Source organism: Misgurnus anguillicaudatus, chromosome 7 (assembly GCF_027580225.2).
Source record: "Misgurnus anguillicaudatus chromosome 7, ASM2758022v2, whole genome shotgun sequence".
Taxonomy (NCBI): Eukaryota; Metazoa; Chordata; class Actinopteri; order Cypriniformes; family Cobitidae; genus Misgurnus; species Misgurnus anguillicaudatus.
The window spans coordinates 21,173,029-21,188,430 of NC_073343.2; the positions used below are offsets into that span (position 1 = coordinate 21,173,029).

Genomic DNA, 15,402 nt, shown 5'->3' on the forward strand with positions numbered 1-15,402 from the left:
GACAACATAAGTAGCAAAATACAGTGGCTGAGATTAAACTGAATAAGCGAGCGTAGTAATTGTAAAGTATAGACGGGAGTGCTAGGTTTAGCCAAAGTTGGCTGACTCCCAGGGGTGGAAAAAAAACCCTAGGAGAAAAACCAAATGGGAAAAGTCCTAGGAGGAAAAATAAATGAGGATATATTTTCACAGAATTTTCTTTATGTTGGATGATTATATGCAGAAAATCACATGATTCCCCTATGATACAAATTACATTTATGCATTAAGCAGATTACTTCAATGCTCTGTAAGCGACTTGCAGAGCATTGAAGGTCCTAGGTAACCTGGGAAGGTACTCAAACAGATGACCTTGACGTGTTAGCCCCAAACTCTACTAGTTACACTAGTTCTAGGGAAACACATAACTAGAGTGTTTTCTCAGAAGAAATAAGAGATTCTTGTCTTATTTTAATATCTATGCTATCTAGGAGAACAAGTGAGATAATAAAGAGATTACTAATTTTTCTTTCGGATGGCAGAACATAATGTAGAAAACAATGTCTGACCCGCTTTAAAAAACACTTCAGGATTACATTATAAGGTCATGCACAGAGTTAACCCTGTTATTTTCTCAAACAAAAGCGTGTGACCTCATGAAATAGAGCTTCGGGGTGTCCCACAAATACACACACACACAGAGAGAGACAGCTGATAAGAGTCAATGAGGCAATTATTATGCATTGGCTGTGGGGGCTATCAGTGTTTGTTCTGGATTGGGATTGTGCCGGTGCATTTTAATGATGTGTTTAACAAGTGTAAGCATTAGTATTTTTTTCGAGCCTGCGTGTGTTTGTGTGCGTGTTCTCAGTGATCACATGAAAATATATATACAAGTGCACATTTATGTGGATTTACTATGTCACTATTTTTCTGTAAGACCTCTTAATGTCTGTTTTTTCTTTCAAAAATATATATAATATTAAGGGCCAGATTTACTAAACGGGGCAAATTAGCATAAGAGCGCAATTCCAAAAATGCGCCGATGGGAGTGGTAATATGTGCGGGTTATTTACTTAAAGCAACACTATGTAGTTTTTTTACCTTTAAATAATGTCTCTAAAATGATTTCAGTGATAGAACAACTTTTAACTGGACAAATTGTACTGTTGCTGCAACCTGAGCAGCCTCCTAGCTGCTACAAGCACACTCTGAAAGTGGCAGTAGAGGGTAGAGCACAAAGCCCCGCCCTTCCCCCTGCCTGCAGAAGAGTGTCTGATACCAGGCACTGTTGCGCTTTTCAACCAAATGGGGGAGCTGTAAGTCATTTTTACATGAAAACTACATAGTGTTGCTTTAAAAAGTGCAAATTGAATAACACAATCTTAAGTTTGTTCAAATTTTAATAGTTAGTATGAGTCATGTAAAGAGTCAAGAGACTAGAGCAACAGCAAGAGATCATCTAAGTGTAACTGATGTATATGATGCTTTCAATATTTACACACATATTCATATTCATGAATCACTCTCTCTCTCTTCTTCAGTTCTGGAGTCTGTGTGGGAACGCTCTGACACCTAAGCGTGGTGTGTTTGGGAAAACCGGTGACCTTCAGACGATCCTCTGTCTGGCCTGTGCGAGAGAGGAGATCACATATTCTGGTGCCTTGAATGGAGACATCTATGTCTGGAAAGGAATCAATTTAATTCGAACAGTTCAAGGAGCCCATGGGGTACGTGAGTGGGCGTTTCCACCACCCACCTCAGATTGACCGCTGAACTGACTGACATAGATCTGCTTTTGCATTCATTTATAACTGAGCAATAAAGTAGTTTGCCTGTATAGCTGTCATGAGAGCTATAGAATTGATATTACAAGATGATACAGCTTTTAATGCTTGGAGTGTTTAAAGGAGAAGCTTTAATGTCCGTGTACTGTAAATAATAGCTTTGACATGCATCATTTGGTCTGTTTAATAGTCCATTTGTTCTCTCAAACATTCAGTTATTAAGAAATGAAAGGAATAGGTCACCCAGAAATGAAAACTTTGTCGTTATTTACTCTCCCTAAAGTTCCCTCAATGTCTTTCTTTATCTTTAAAACCCCAACAAAGGTGTTTGTTTCAATTAATGACAGAGTGTTGCTTTGGGTTCTCTGGGAGTGGTTGGTGACGGCCTCTTTAAGCTTGAAAGGACCCAAAAGTGTTAAAAAAATAACTCCACTCGACTCAAGCCATATAATTTAAGTGTCCTGAAGGCATACGAAACGGTTTCATTATTTAATGAGTCTTTAAGTGCACACTCTCTGTGCCTGAACTGTTGTTTTATGTTAACTTAACCATTTGAACAACAGCAATATCCACAACAAGAAAGTAGAGTAAATGTCTTCACCCGACTTGTCATGTCACATGTGTCATATTTTAAGTGTAATGGAGTTCCCTTTCAGTCGGTCACTTGAACGTCACACCGATGACAGACAAATTGGGAACTCGCTTAGAGAGACCAGTCTGCTTCGTGTGTCTAAAATAGAGCCAATGAGTATTAGCGTGCAGAATTTGCATCTGCTGGCAACGCCCCCCGTGCAATTATAAAAGGGCAGCAGGTGCGCTGCATCAGTAGCTTTTCACTTCGAAGCCGAGCAGCCATCTTCTTTACTAGAAGCGTGGTTGTCTGGAGAGTCTTCTCGGATACTTGACTGATCATTGAAGGCGTTACAGCGGCTGTCTCCGCCTGGTTTTAAATTGAATGTGCGGTGGCCATTTCCCCTGCGACCTGGGGTTTAAATCACACTGGCTTGCCACCAAACTTCCATACCCTGTTCGGACTTTATTTCTTTGGGCAAGGTTGTCCGTAGAACAGGTTTTCAGGCATACTGTAGGATTTACGTATGCCTCCTCCATGGGATGGGGGGCCGGGTACAACGCGCATGCAATATCAGTAGTCTGGACTGATGCCCAGCACATCAACTGCCTCGAGTTGTGAACAGTATATCTTGCTCCTGACTTCCTCAAAAGAGTTACCAGGCAAAGATGTTCTATTCCGTATAGACAATATAGGGACCGTTGCATATATCAACAGACAAGGTGGTCTGCGCTCCCGTCGCATGTCACAACTCGCTCACTATCTCCTCCTGTGAAGTCAGAAGCATCTGAGGTCGATTTGTGCTCAAATGTAGGGCCAATCAGCTGTTACGGGCAGCACATCCAGGAGGGCGGCAACTCCACCTTGATTTGAAGACGCTTTGGGGTAGCACAAGTAGATGTGTTTGTGTCCACAGAAACCTCTCACTGCCACCTATTTTACTCTCTGACAAAGTGAACACTCGGCACAGATGCACTGGCACACAGCTGGCTCCAGGGACTCGCATTTGCGTTTCCCAGAGTGAGCCTGTTCATACAAACATTGTGCAAAGTTAGGGAAGACGGGGAGCGCATCCTACTAGTATCACCTTATGGGCCCATTAGGACATGGTTCACAGAACTCGTGCATATTCCCCTGAGCAAGGACCTTTTTTCTCAGGGAGGGGGCACCATATAGCACCCTCTACTGGACCTGTGGAATCTACATGTGTGATTCTTGGACAGAACACTGAGGTTCTAAGAGGGGTCCGGAGGCCTATTCAGGGCACTAGAAAGGGGGAGCACCCATAGTGCTTTGGTAGGGATTCCTAATTCCTCGTCATTGACGTGACGTCAAAGTGACTGACTGAAAGGGAATGTCTGGGTTACGGATGTAATCCTTGTTCCCTAAGAGAAGGGAACGGAGATGCCACATCCCGTCGCCACGATTGCTGTACCACTGCTGAGACTCCCAGACTTGGCTCCTGTGTGAAAAGCTACTGATGCAGTGCACCTACTGACCTTTTATACTCGCCCGATGAAGTGTTGCCAGCAGATGCAAACACTGCATGCCAATACTCATTGGCTCGTTTTTAGAAACATGAAGCAGATTGGCCTCTCTAAGCAAGTTCCCAATTTGTCACCATCGATGTGACGTCTCAGTTCCCTTCCTTCAGGGAATCTATTAACTGAGATGTTATTTATCTACTGTAAAACCTTTGATTCATTTTGAAGCTAGAAGGGTTTTCTGGTTACTATGGGTGTGGATAGTGAACCATCCACTCCCATAGTAGTTCGAAAACCCAAAACAACATTTTCTGCGATTGGGTTTTAAAGAACAAAGACTGACTTTAAGGGTTCAAACAACAATAGGGCGAGTAAAGTTTTCAATTTTGTGTAAACTATCCTTTATTTCTCTTGATTTAATTGTTTTAGTTGTCAGAGAGGTTAATTCTCTTACTGAACCTGAGTGTGTTTGTGTGCAGTCAGGGATTTTCAGCATGAATGCGTGTGAGGAAGGCTTTGCTACTGGTGGCAGAGATGGTTGTATAAGGCTATGGGACTTGAACTTCAAACCCATCACCGTCATTGACCTCAGGGAAACAGACCAGGGATATAAGGGTGAGTAAGACAAATTCAAAGAATCTAGACACAATTATTTATTTAATCCATTAGGTTTCAGTCCTACAATAAAGCAGGATCCCACAAAACAACTATCTTTTGTCTCTAACTGAGCCCTATCTCTGTTTCTTTCTTTTTAAATTCCTTTAACTCTGACTCATCAGTAGCTAGAGGTGAAAATTCAAGAGGTGCGTTGTGGTGGTCAGTGTCATTTATGCAGGCCGTCTGCCCTGTCTTTCAGTATATCCATAGCTCTTACCTCTGTTTGTCAGCAATCCTAGATGTCTATATGTATTTTCAAGCATCCAAGACCCTCCTCATCTTCTCCCCAGTTGCCCGTGACGGTCTACAGCATACCCAGTGTACATCTTTCAGTCTGTTCAGGATCATATCTGTGTACCTTTGTGATTAACTTGTAGTATTTCTATGTTAATGTGGCTTAATTGTGTGTACAATGGATTTGTGCAGGCCTGTCAGTGCGTAGCGTGTGCTGGAGAGGGGATCATATTCTGATAGGCACGCAGGACAGCGAGATCTTTGAGGTGGTGGTGCACGATCGCACCAAGCCCTTTCTTATCATGCAGGGTCACTGTGAGGGGGAGCTGTGGGCTCTGGCAACTCATCCAACCAAACCACTTGCCATGACCGGCAGCGACGACCGCTCTGTTCGGTAAGAACAATCACATATCCAAAAAAAACCTGATTTAATTCAGTATTAAGTTAAATAATCATGTGTCTTTGACTTTGTGGGCAGTCAAGGCTAAAAATGTTGTATATTTACGGGTTTCTAGATAATGTAAAGATCATTCTGTGAAAATATAACCTTGATATCTTTAAAGGGACACTCCACTTTTTTTTTAAATAGGCTTATTTTTCAATCTCCATGTCTGGCAGTACCACTTTTAGCATAGCTTAGCATAATTCATTGAATCTGGTTAGACCCGATGATATAACGCAGTTACCGAAAATAGTCCCCTTTGGTAATAGCTGGGGCCTATTTTCAGGCACTGCGTAATATCATTGCGCCTGCTGCACCCATGGTACGGGAGCAAAGTCCTTGATTATTACGCCGGAATGAGAGTATAGTTCCTAGCCATATTGGGCTAGAAAATCGCAATTTTAAATTTTTCGTTGTTCTTAGTACACAATGTAACTACAGAAGAGTCAAGGTTTAAAGAGGAAAAATATTGAAAATCTTTGGTTATTTTTGAGCGCGATGCTAATGGTCTAATCAGATTCAATGGATTATGCTAAGCTATGCTAAAAGTGGTACCACCAGACGAAAAGATCAGCTGCATGGATATCAAAATGGTAAAAATCAAATGTTTAACTCTAGGGGAGCTGGAAAATTTGCATATTTTCAAAAAAAGTGGAGTGTCCCTTTAATATTGACTGAGTAAGGTCATGTCAAAGAATAATATTAAAGTGAAATCCAACTTTGATGCTCCTAATCTTATTTTTAGATATTAGCCTGGAATTTAGAGTTAGGGTCATATTGCACCTATAATAAAAGTCATGGCAATGTATAGCACTAAAAATTTAAAGAGTAGAAAACTGCTAAGAAGTCCAAATTAAAAACTAAAACATTTCTCATCAAATTCTCCCCAGATCAAATCTTCTGAGCAATATTCTTCATTTATTTTATGGCACTGTACTCTCACAGTATGAAAACAATTAGCCCATTTTTGATTGTTTTCTCATACGGTTTTCTAAGAGACACATCTGGTACAAAACTGATGCTTTAACAAAACATAATTAAGAACTCATTAAAGTTTCTTGAGCTATGAAAAAGCAACCTCTGAGCAAGTTTTCCTCTAGGGCTAAATTAGATGCAGATTAGATGCAGAATATTAAAACTCAATTTTTAATGGCCAACGTGCTAATTTGTGTATCTTTATGGATCATTACTTTCTCTCTGTGTGTTTGTGTTCGGAGGATCTGGAGTCTTGTGGATCACGCGCTGATAGCACGCTGCAACATGGAGGAACCAATACGATGTGCTGTTTTTAGCCCAGATGGTATCCACCTTGCACTTGGCATGAAAGACGGATCCTTCACAGTACTGAGAGTCAGGTGAACAACACAGACACAACAAAGCCACAGTTCAGATCAAAGTTTCCTAAAATGTTTTGTCTGTACCGTTTCATCAGCTAACCAGAGTAATGTTGCTTCTTAGATATATTATTATATGAATTGTATTCCTTATTTGAAGATATAAAGGGGTCATGACATTAGAAATTAAATTTGCCTTGATCTTTTGACATATAACAGGTCTTGGTATCATTAAAGAGCACCAATTATTCGATTCACGATTTTACATTTCCTCTCGTGTGTAGGTGTGTATTAGTACATGTTAACCATATGCAAAAGGTACATACCCCAAAGTAAACGTCTCCAACGTAAATCTCTTTTCTTGGACTACAACAAACACACGGATTGTAGGCCACAGTTTACTTTATGGGATTGGTCATGTAGTTTTGGCCGACGTTATCATAATTCCTCCCTCTTCGGACTTACAGCCTGTAAGTTAACTCCTGTTAGCATTGCATTGTGAGCGAATCTTTTAAAAATGGTAAGGAGCGTCACGTTTCCAGCTGATGTCAGAGGTATTCAGGCCAATCACAACTTACAGATTAGCTGGCCAATCAGGGAGACAATCCTTTTCAAATCGATGAGTTTTGTACATGAATCAGTGCGTTTCGGGAAGAGAGGGAAATCTGGAGCTACAAAAATGTACGGAATGTGGAAAATAATGTGTTTTTAACCACATTAACACATTGTATTATACCAAATACACAAAAAACTTTGTTTTTTTAGCAATGAAATAGGTGTCCTTTAATACATCCTTAAAGCTTCATAGCTTAAAACGCCCTCCTTATCTACAACGAAAACATTTATGTGTTGATAATAAGTATTATGTATATGTGTTGATAGTCTGTGCTTATAATGGGTGGCAATAAGTGCATTATTAAAGGTGTAATTCTCTGTTTTATAAAGTAAACATGCTGTATTTGTACACAATAGCTGAGAAGGATATATCTGTGTTCGCTAGTGATTCATTTATATGCTTCCTTTAGTGGTAAAAACTTTTATCATTGTGCCTGTGAGATTGTTTGGGTGTCTGCGACATGAATAAACACACAATGTGTTTAAAAGACTGTTTAAAAACCTGTATCTGTACTAAAACAGCTGTAGTAGGAGCTGCATGTAGGGTGTCAATCATAGAAGTGGGCGGGACACAGAGAAAGCCGAACACGAAAAGTAAGGGGAAGCACACTAATCAGACTGTTTTATTCAGTGGATGGAAAACAGGGGAATTTAAACTTAGAATATTATAAATACACATTACGGAAAATAATAAAATAATAATAATAAACACATGTCATGACCCCTTTAAATTAATATTGTGGTTCAGAAGTCTTTACATGTACCTCTTCTTAATTTAAAAGCTGAACTTATTTTGTATATTTGTACAAGCAGTAGGAAATATAAACTGTTTGAAGAAGCTAAACACCACACTCAGACAGGTTTTGTTATCTTTTCTTAAAAAAGAACTTAATTTGTGTATAATTAACTAAAAGAAATCACAAGATTTACTGTGATTCATTATTTTTTAACAGTTAAACAGATTTGATATTGTCTTATTATAATAAAAAACAAAATGTTTAACAAAGAAAATTACCTTTCCAAAAACCTCCTGGAATCTCCTTTAGTACCCCATAGGGTACATGCACCTCTGGGAACTATGTCTACTGTGTTAGAACAAACCCAGTCTCATGGAGTTGCATATAAATAATCGTGCAATACATAAGCCAATTACAATTTGGCGTGCATATGATACGCCAGTCCTCCCCATTTACTTAAACAGTGCATCTTTTTTGTCGTTTTATTATTGGTTTTTTCAAAAAAAATTGCAATTTTTTTACCGTTGTCGCTTGGGTTTAGGGTTAGAACAACTTTTTGTTACATAAAAATGACATCCTAACCCAAACCCCAATTCTAACCCCAACTCCAAGCGACCATGGCTTATAAATAGACAAAAACATGGAGTAACCTGTATATTAAATAACATCCTTAAGCAAATCTCAAATCTAACCCTAAAACCAAGCGAAAATGGTTTAAAACATTGAGAAACCAATAAATAAAACAGCAAAAAAAGATGCGCCGTTTAAGTGAATGGGGAGGACTGGTGTATCATATGCACGATATTCACACTTTGTACTATTTATATGCATCTACATGAGACTGGGTAGGTTAGAACTGTACTGGTGTTGCAGGGACATGACGGAGGTGGTTCACATAAAGGACCGTAAAGAGGCCATCCATGAACTGAAGTACTCCCCTGATGGATCATACCTAGCTGTGGGCTCTAATGATAACTCGGTGGACATATACAATGTCATGCAACGCTACAAGAAGGTGGGCGAATGTGTGGGCTCCACAAGCTTCATCACACACATGGACTGGTCCACCGACAGCAAGTTCTTGCAGACCAACGATGGCAATGGCCGGCGACTTTTTTTACAGGATCCCCAGTAAGACCTCCATCCTCTCATGGATTTGTCCAGTGTCTGTTTTTATTGGTTGAAAAGACATCACACTTGTATTTAAATGCTTGGTGTCTCCGTCAAGCTTTATAGCTATCAGCAAAGTCAACCAGCTTCAATACACAGAACATGTTGGTAAACTAGCTTCTAGGGATGGGTCACAGTGGTTAACCAGCCCAGTCAACTGCTGACTTTTATCTAATTTATTTTTATGTTATTGGTTTAGAGTTTAATTAGTTTTTAAATTCTTCTTTTTTGGTTTTGCCATTTATGAACGCTTCAGTTGTTACTTTAAAGGTGCAGTGTGTAATTTTAAGAAGGATCTCTTGACAGAAATGCAAAATAATATACAAAACTAAATTATCAGGGGTGTATAATGACCTTTCATAATGAACAGTTATGTGTTTATTGCCTTAGAATGAGACGTTTTAACTACATACACAGAGGGTCCCCTTACATGGAAGCCGCCATTTTGTGCAGCCATGTTTCTACAGAAGCCCTTAACACTCTGGGGTCGACGGCGGCGCGGGCGCCGCAAAGTCTTTATTTTTCAATCACTCCGCAAAGAGAGTTAGATAACTCTGCTGATTTTGGACATACAGATATGATTTATACATCACTTAAAAAGTTAAAGTGTCTAGTTTTTATCTGTCCACTCCCAATAAAAACAGAATGTTTTGCTTTTCGCAAAATTAAGAAAATAAACATGATGCGTGTTTTGTTCTCTCTCCCTCAGTGAAGTCCTTTCAGAAACACGTCAGAAAAATTAATTGTAACTTAACGAATACTTGTCATATAAACAAAAGATACATGTCTACATAATGCTTGGAATGTCTGCTTTTGGAAGATGTAAGTGAAATCGAAAACAAATATTGTAATTCGTTGTTAACTGTGTTAGAAGAGGGAGATGTACCTTCTTTCTCGTGTTACTGCATTATCTATAATGAGCCACGCCCCGCTCCATTGAAGAGAAGAGCAGAGATCATCCATATTCATTAGTCAACCCCAGTCAATGGAGACTCCGTCTCTGTAGCCATTCAGTGCTGTGTTGAGTTTTAATTCAAGTGTTGGAAACATGACATCTACTTGTTTACTGCCTCAGACTGTAACTTAAGTTATCTCCAGAAGCGAGTGTGTGTGCTTCATCAAACAGATGCGATCGACGTCCAAACGCACACACAAATACCTCATATTTGACGCGCTTTGTGGTATCATTATAAAATATGCGATTGTAAACATCACATCTACTTGTTTACTCGCGCATAAAGTTATCTCTAAACAGACGCGAGTGTGTGCTTCGTCAGTGTGACGGGATCGATGTCCAAACGCACACACAAACACAAACACACGATGCCTCATATTTGACGCGCTTTGTGGTAAATTTGTAAAATATGCTCTCTCGCCTGTAAATACAAGTTATTTCCAGGCGCTGTTTTCTTTGTGCTTCCGTCAGACGCGGTCGATGGCCAAACGCACAAACAAACACACAATGCCTCATATTTGACGCCCTTTTGTATTAAGACGCATCTAAACACATCTAAAACCCTGTTTGTTCGCGTATATCTCTGCACAGTACGTTTATTTAACGCAGGATCATACATGGGAAGGCATTTCTTTTGTGTTGCTTTCACAAACAAACACGTAACAAGGCGTCGTCTTACTGCCTAAAGGCTCATTATGCAGCTCATATGCAAGTGTTTTGTTCTTCAGCTGTCAATCACAGATTATTCAAGAGCTTCCAGCCTCCTTGCATATTGCGTTCCTAACCAAAAAGTGACTTTGAAATTGTAAATCAATATATTGTCTTTTGTAAACGAGTAAGCCGAATGATTTTCACATCATTTTAAAGAAAAAACTCTAGACTACTAGATCCTGTTTTAAAAAGTCTTGGGAAAACATGTTTAGTATGTTTTTTTTTGGATTTATATCAGTCACTTAAAAATTTAGCTTTTTCAAAAACCATGCATAAACATTTTTCTCTCAAAAATACAAACATGTACATACATGTTGATCATATAATATAGTAGCCCAGTTTGTGCTGAACACAGTGTTATAAGACTTTTGCCATTATTATGTTTTTAGGCAACTGAAAAAAGCACAAATGTCAGTGCATGTCAAAACTTCTCCAGGGCCCTAAAAACCCCTTAGACCCCAGAGGGTTAACGGACACAATTTTTTACTAAGTTGTCTCCAACTATGACATGTTTGTCCGGCGGCGGCAACCGTAGCTTCTCTATGTGTTTCAAAAGCAAGAGGTGAGCAGTGGACTGAGCTGTTGGTTGCAATTCGCAACATCACCACTAGATGCCACTAAAATTTACACACTGCACCTTTAAGTTATTAATAGTCCAACTACCACATATATCTTGACACCCCTGAATTTAGTTTCATTTAGGTCTCTCCTGGTGTTCCTTGTGTTTAGGTGGCAAGGAAGTGACAAATAGGGAAGAACTGAAGCTTGTCCAGTGGTCCTCATGGACCTGTGTCCTCGGACCAGAGGTGAACGGGATTTGGCCCAAATACTCAGATATCAATGACATCAACTCTGTGGATGCAAACTTTAGTAGCCAAGTTTTAATTACTGCTGACGATTATGGATTGGTTAAATTATTTCGGTACCCATGTGTAAGGAAAGGTGGGTCCTGTTTTCATTTTATTTATTTTTGCATTATGATTGCATTATTTATGATTTCTCTGTCTTTTTTTGACCTTCAGGTGCAAAGTTTAAAAAATATTTAGGACACTCTGCACACATAACCAATATTAGATGGTCACATGATTATCAGTGGGTGATTTCTATTGGTGGAGCTGACCACTCAGTATTCCAGTGGAAGTTTGTTCCGGAAAGGAAGTCAAAAGAAACTCTTCACCTAGCTCCTCAAGGTATGAAACTGTCTCTATAAAACTCTATAAAACATTTAGGCAGTGTTGGAAAAACACCCAAGCAACAAGCTATTTAGAGCTGTTAAATACAGTCACGGTACCCATGTAAAATGTAGTTAGATGCAGTACAAACAGTACAGAAAAATATCGTTTTTAAACACATTATAAATGTTAGAAATGTTTTGCTGAAACACGCCACAAAGACTGTAAACTATAGGTTTTGGTCATATAATTAGAATATCATCAAAAAGTTTATTTATTTCAAATTCCATTCAAAAAGTGAAACTTGTATATTCATTCATTACACAGACTGATATATTTCAAATGTTTATTTCTTTTAATTTTGATGACTATAACTGACAACTTAAGGAAAATCCCAAATTCAGTATCTCAGAAAATTTGAATATTATTTAAGACCAATACAAAGGATTTTTAGAAATCTGGGCCAACTGAAAAGTATGAATATGAAAAGTATGAGCATGTACAGCACTCAATACATGATTAGGGTTCCTTTTTCCTGAATTACTGCAGCAATGCAGCATAGCATGGAGTCGAACAGTCTGTGGCACTGCTCAGGTGTTATGAGAGCCCAGGTTGCTCTGATAGTGGCCTTCAGCTCTTCTGCATTATTGGGTCTGGCATATCGCATCTTCCTCTTCACAATACCACATAGATTTTCTATGGGGTTAAGGTCAGTCGAGTTTGCTGGCCAATTAAGAACAGGAATACCATGGTCCTTAAACCAGGTACTGGTAGCTTTGGCCCTTTGTGCAGGTGCCAAGTCCTGTTGGAAAATTAAATCTGCATCTCCATAAAGTTGGTCAGCAGAAGAAAGCATGCAGAAAGTGCTTTAAATCTTCTTGATATATGGCTGCGTTGACCTTGGACCTCAGAAAACCAACACCAGCAGATGACATGGCACCCCAAACTATGACTGACTTTGGAAACTTTACACTGGACCTCAAGCAACGTGGATTGTGTGTCTCTTCTCTCTTCCTTCAGACTCTGGAACCCTGATTTCCAAAGGAAATGTGACATTTACTTGCATCAAAGAAAATAACTTTGGACCACTCAGCAGCAGTCCAGTCCTTTTTGTCTTTAGCCCAGGCGATATGCGGTGTGTTGTTCAAGAGTGGCTTGACACAAGGAATGCGACAGTTGAAACACAGGTCTTACATACGTCTGTGCGTAGTGGTTCTTGAAGCACTGACGCCAGCTCAGTCCACTCTTTGTGAATCTCCACCACATTTTTGAATGGGTTTTGTTTCACAATCCTCTCCAGGGTGCGATTATCCCTATTGCTTGTACACTTTTTTCGACCACATCTTTTCCTTCCCTTCGCCTCTCTATTAATGTGCTTGGACACAGAGCTCTGTGAACAGCCAGTCTCTTTTGCAATTAACTTTTGTGTCTTGCCCTCCTTGTGCAAGGTGTCAATGGTCGTCTTTTGGACAACTGTCAAGTCAGCAGTCTTCTTCATGATTGTGTAGCCTACAGAATTAGACTGTGAGACCATTTAAAGGCCTTTGCAGGTGTTTTGAGTTAATTAGCTGATTAGAGTGTAGCACCTGGTGTCTTCAATATTGAACCTTTTTACAATAGACCTTTTACGCACTTCCGCATTTTTCGACTGGAATACGTCAACAAAGTGTATTACAACTTCCTGTTATCGTAGCGGCAGATACGAAAAATAGCAGATTCAAAGAGTCGCATTTCTGTGGTGTTCAAGGCTGTTCGTCTTCAAACCAGAAACAGCCCTACCTTTAAAATAGTTTATAATAGTATATAATAGTAATAGAATGTGAAGAAAGTGCCGCAGCAAGAAGAGTGAACATGCAAGAACGGGAAACTTTTGCCAACCGGCATTCTGTCTGTATTAAAACCTCCAGTTTGTTCCCTTTAGTGGACGAATGTATACCCACACTCTTAACCACATTGGCGCTGGTGAACTTCGGTAGACAAGTTAGGAAAGTTGGAAACATTCTAGCTGCCATTTCTCCACCAACAACAAAGCTTATACCGGAATTGCGTTTATGCTTTGTTGACGTATTTCTGTTTTTTGCGTAAATGGTCTATATTCTAATTTTCTGAGATACTGAATTTGGGATTTTCCTTAGTTGTCAGTTATAATTATCAAAATTAAAAGTATAAACATTTCAAATATATCAGTCTTTGTGTAATGAATGAATATAATATACAAGTTTCACTTTTTGAGTGGAATTAGTGAAATAAATAAACTTTTTGATGATATTCTGATTATATGACCAGCACCTTTATGTAGTACCGAATTGCAGAGTTAGATCTCTAAACAGTTTTTCACCATTTCTGTGTTCAGGATTTTTTAGGTGGGCCTAAAAAGGTGGCTCAATGACGTACTTGAGCCACCACGCATGGCATTTAAAAAAAAAAAAATACAGTTATTACCTATTTTGGTTCAATTCATGTTCTGCTGAAATATGCATTAGATCAGTGGTTCTTAAACGTTTTCGCCGTGCGGCCCCCTTGTGTATGCTGCATCCCTTTGTGGCCCTCCAAAGAAATTTTATGACAAAACATTCTAAAATGTTCTTTTTGAATGATGCAATGTATTGCTTGTGGTCAGTAGCCTTATTTTTCTGAGGTTTAATTACATAGAATTTATGATAAATTAATGTATTTTATAAAATGTCATAAAACTCGGGCTCCCCTGGCACAACCATTATAGAAGCATATTTTTTACTAATGCAAATGAACTTCTTTTTATTCCTTTGCATATTGCAGAGCTCAGACAAACATGCAGCTTTTCATTTTCCTAATGTCACTGCTCACGCTGGCAGTTCTGTTACTTAGTCATCAGCAGTTTTCTCAGTGATTAATCTATAAAGGCTTAAGACTGAACTTAAAACTGGCTCAGTTTAAGTTACTCAGGACCTCTTAGGAAATAACAGTAATAGAATTGTTGCTTAATTGTTAATTAAGTGTTTAACTAGAGTTCAATGCAAAATCAATACATGAGTCGAAGACCTCTGTTTATCCTACAGAGACATTGATGGACTCACACAGCGAGGAATCTGATTCTGATCAATCAGATGTGCCTGAGATGGACTCTGAAATTGAGCAGGAGACGCAGCATACATACCGGCGACAGGTCTGCAAATGCATGGATATCACATTCACATATAATGTGGGCTGCACCCTGATGTATCACACTGGTGCTATGAGCAACACTACAGTAGTTGTTTCCTTCTCCTATCACTTCCTGTCTGTAATCGACTGTTCAGTCCAATAAAGCCCAAAACTATAACTTAAAAAAGACATTGCTTAGTTCAAGTAGGTTTTTGAAAGTAAATCCATGTTCTCACGTATCCTGCATTTGGTTTTGTAAGTATTTGATTCTCAGATATCCCTGTCCAGGTTTACAAAGAAGATCTACCTCAGCTTAAAGAGCAGTGTAAAGAGAAGCACCGTGCCATGGCCATGAAGAAAAGGGAGAGAGCTCCAGCCAGCGGATTGAGGTTGCACTTTATCCATGGGTAAGAGCTGCAACAGATCCCAGA

General features: G+C 39.2%; 1 protein-coding gene across 1 annotated transcript in view; it reads left to right on the top strand.

The window, feature by feature from the left end:
* The window catches only part of LOC141365335 (echinoderm microtubule-associated protein-like 5), a 145,422-nt gene that overhangs the window by 60,560 nt on the left and 69,460 nt on the right, over positions 1-15,402 (top strand). The window contains 10 exon segments of the mRNA XM_073869567.1: positions 1,524-1,709; positions 4,301-4,436; positions 4,905-5,106; positions 6,372-6,509; positions 8,714-8,954; positions 8,956-8,971; positions 11,406-11,618; positions 11,699-11,866; positions 14,887-14,993; positions 15,260-15,378. Of these exon segments, the coding sequence (XP_073725668.1) occupies positions 1,524-1,709; positions 4,301-4,436; positions 4,905-5,106; positions 6,372-6,509; positions 8,714-8,954; positions 8,956-8,971; positions 11,406-11,618; positions 11,699-11,866; positions 14,887-14,993; positions 15,260-15,378 (1,526 nt within the window).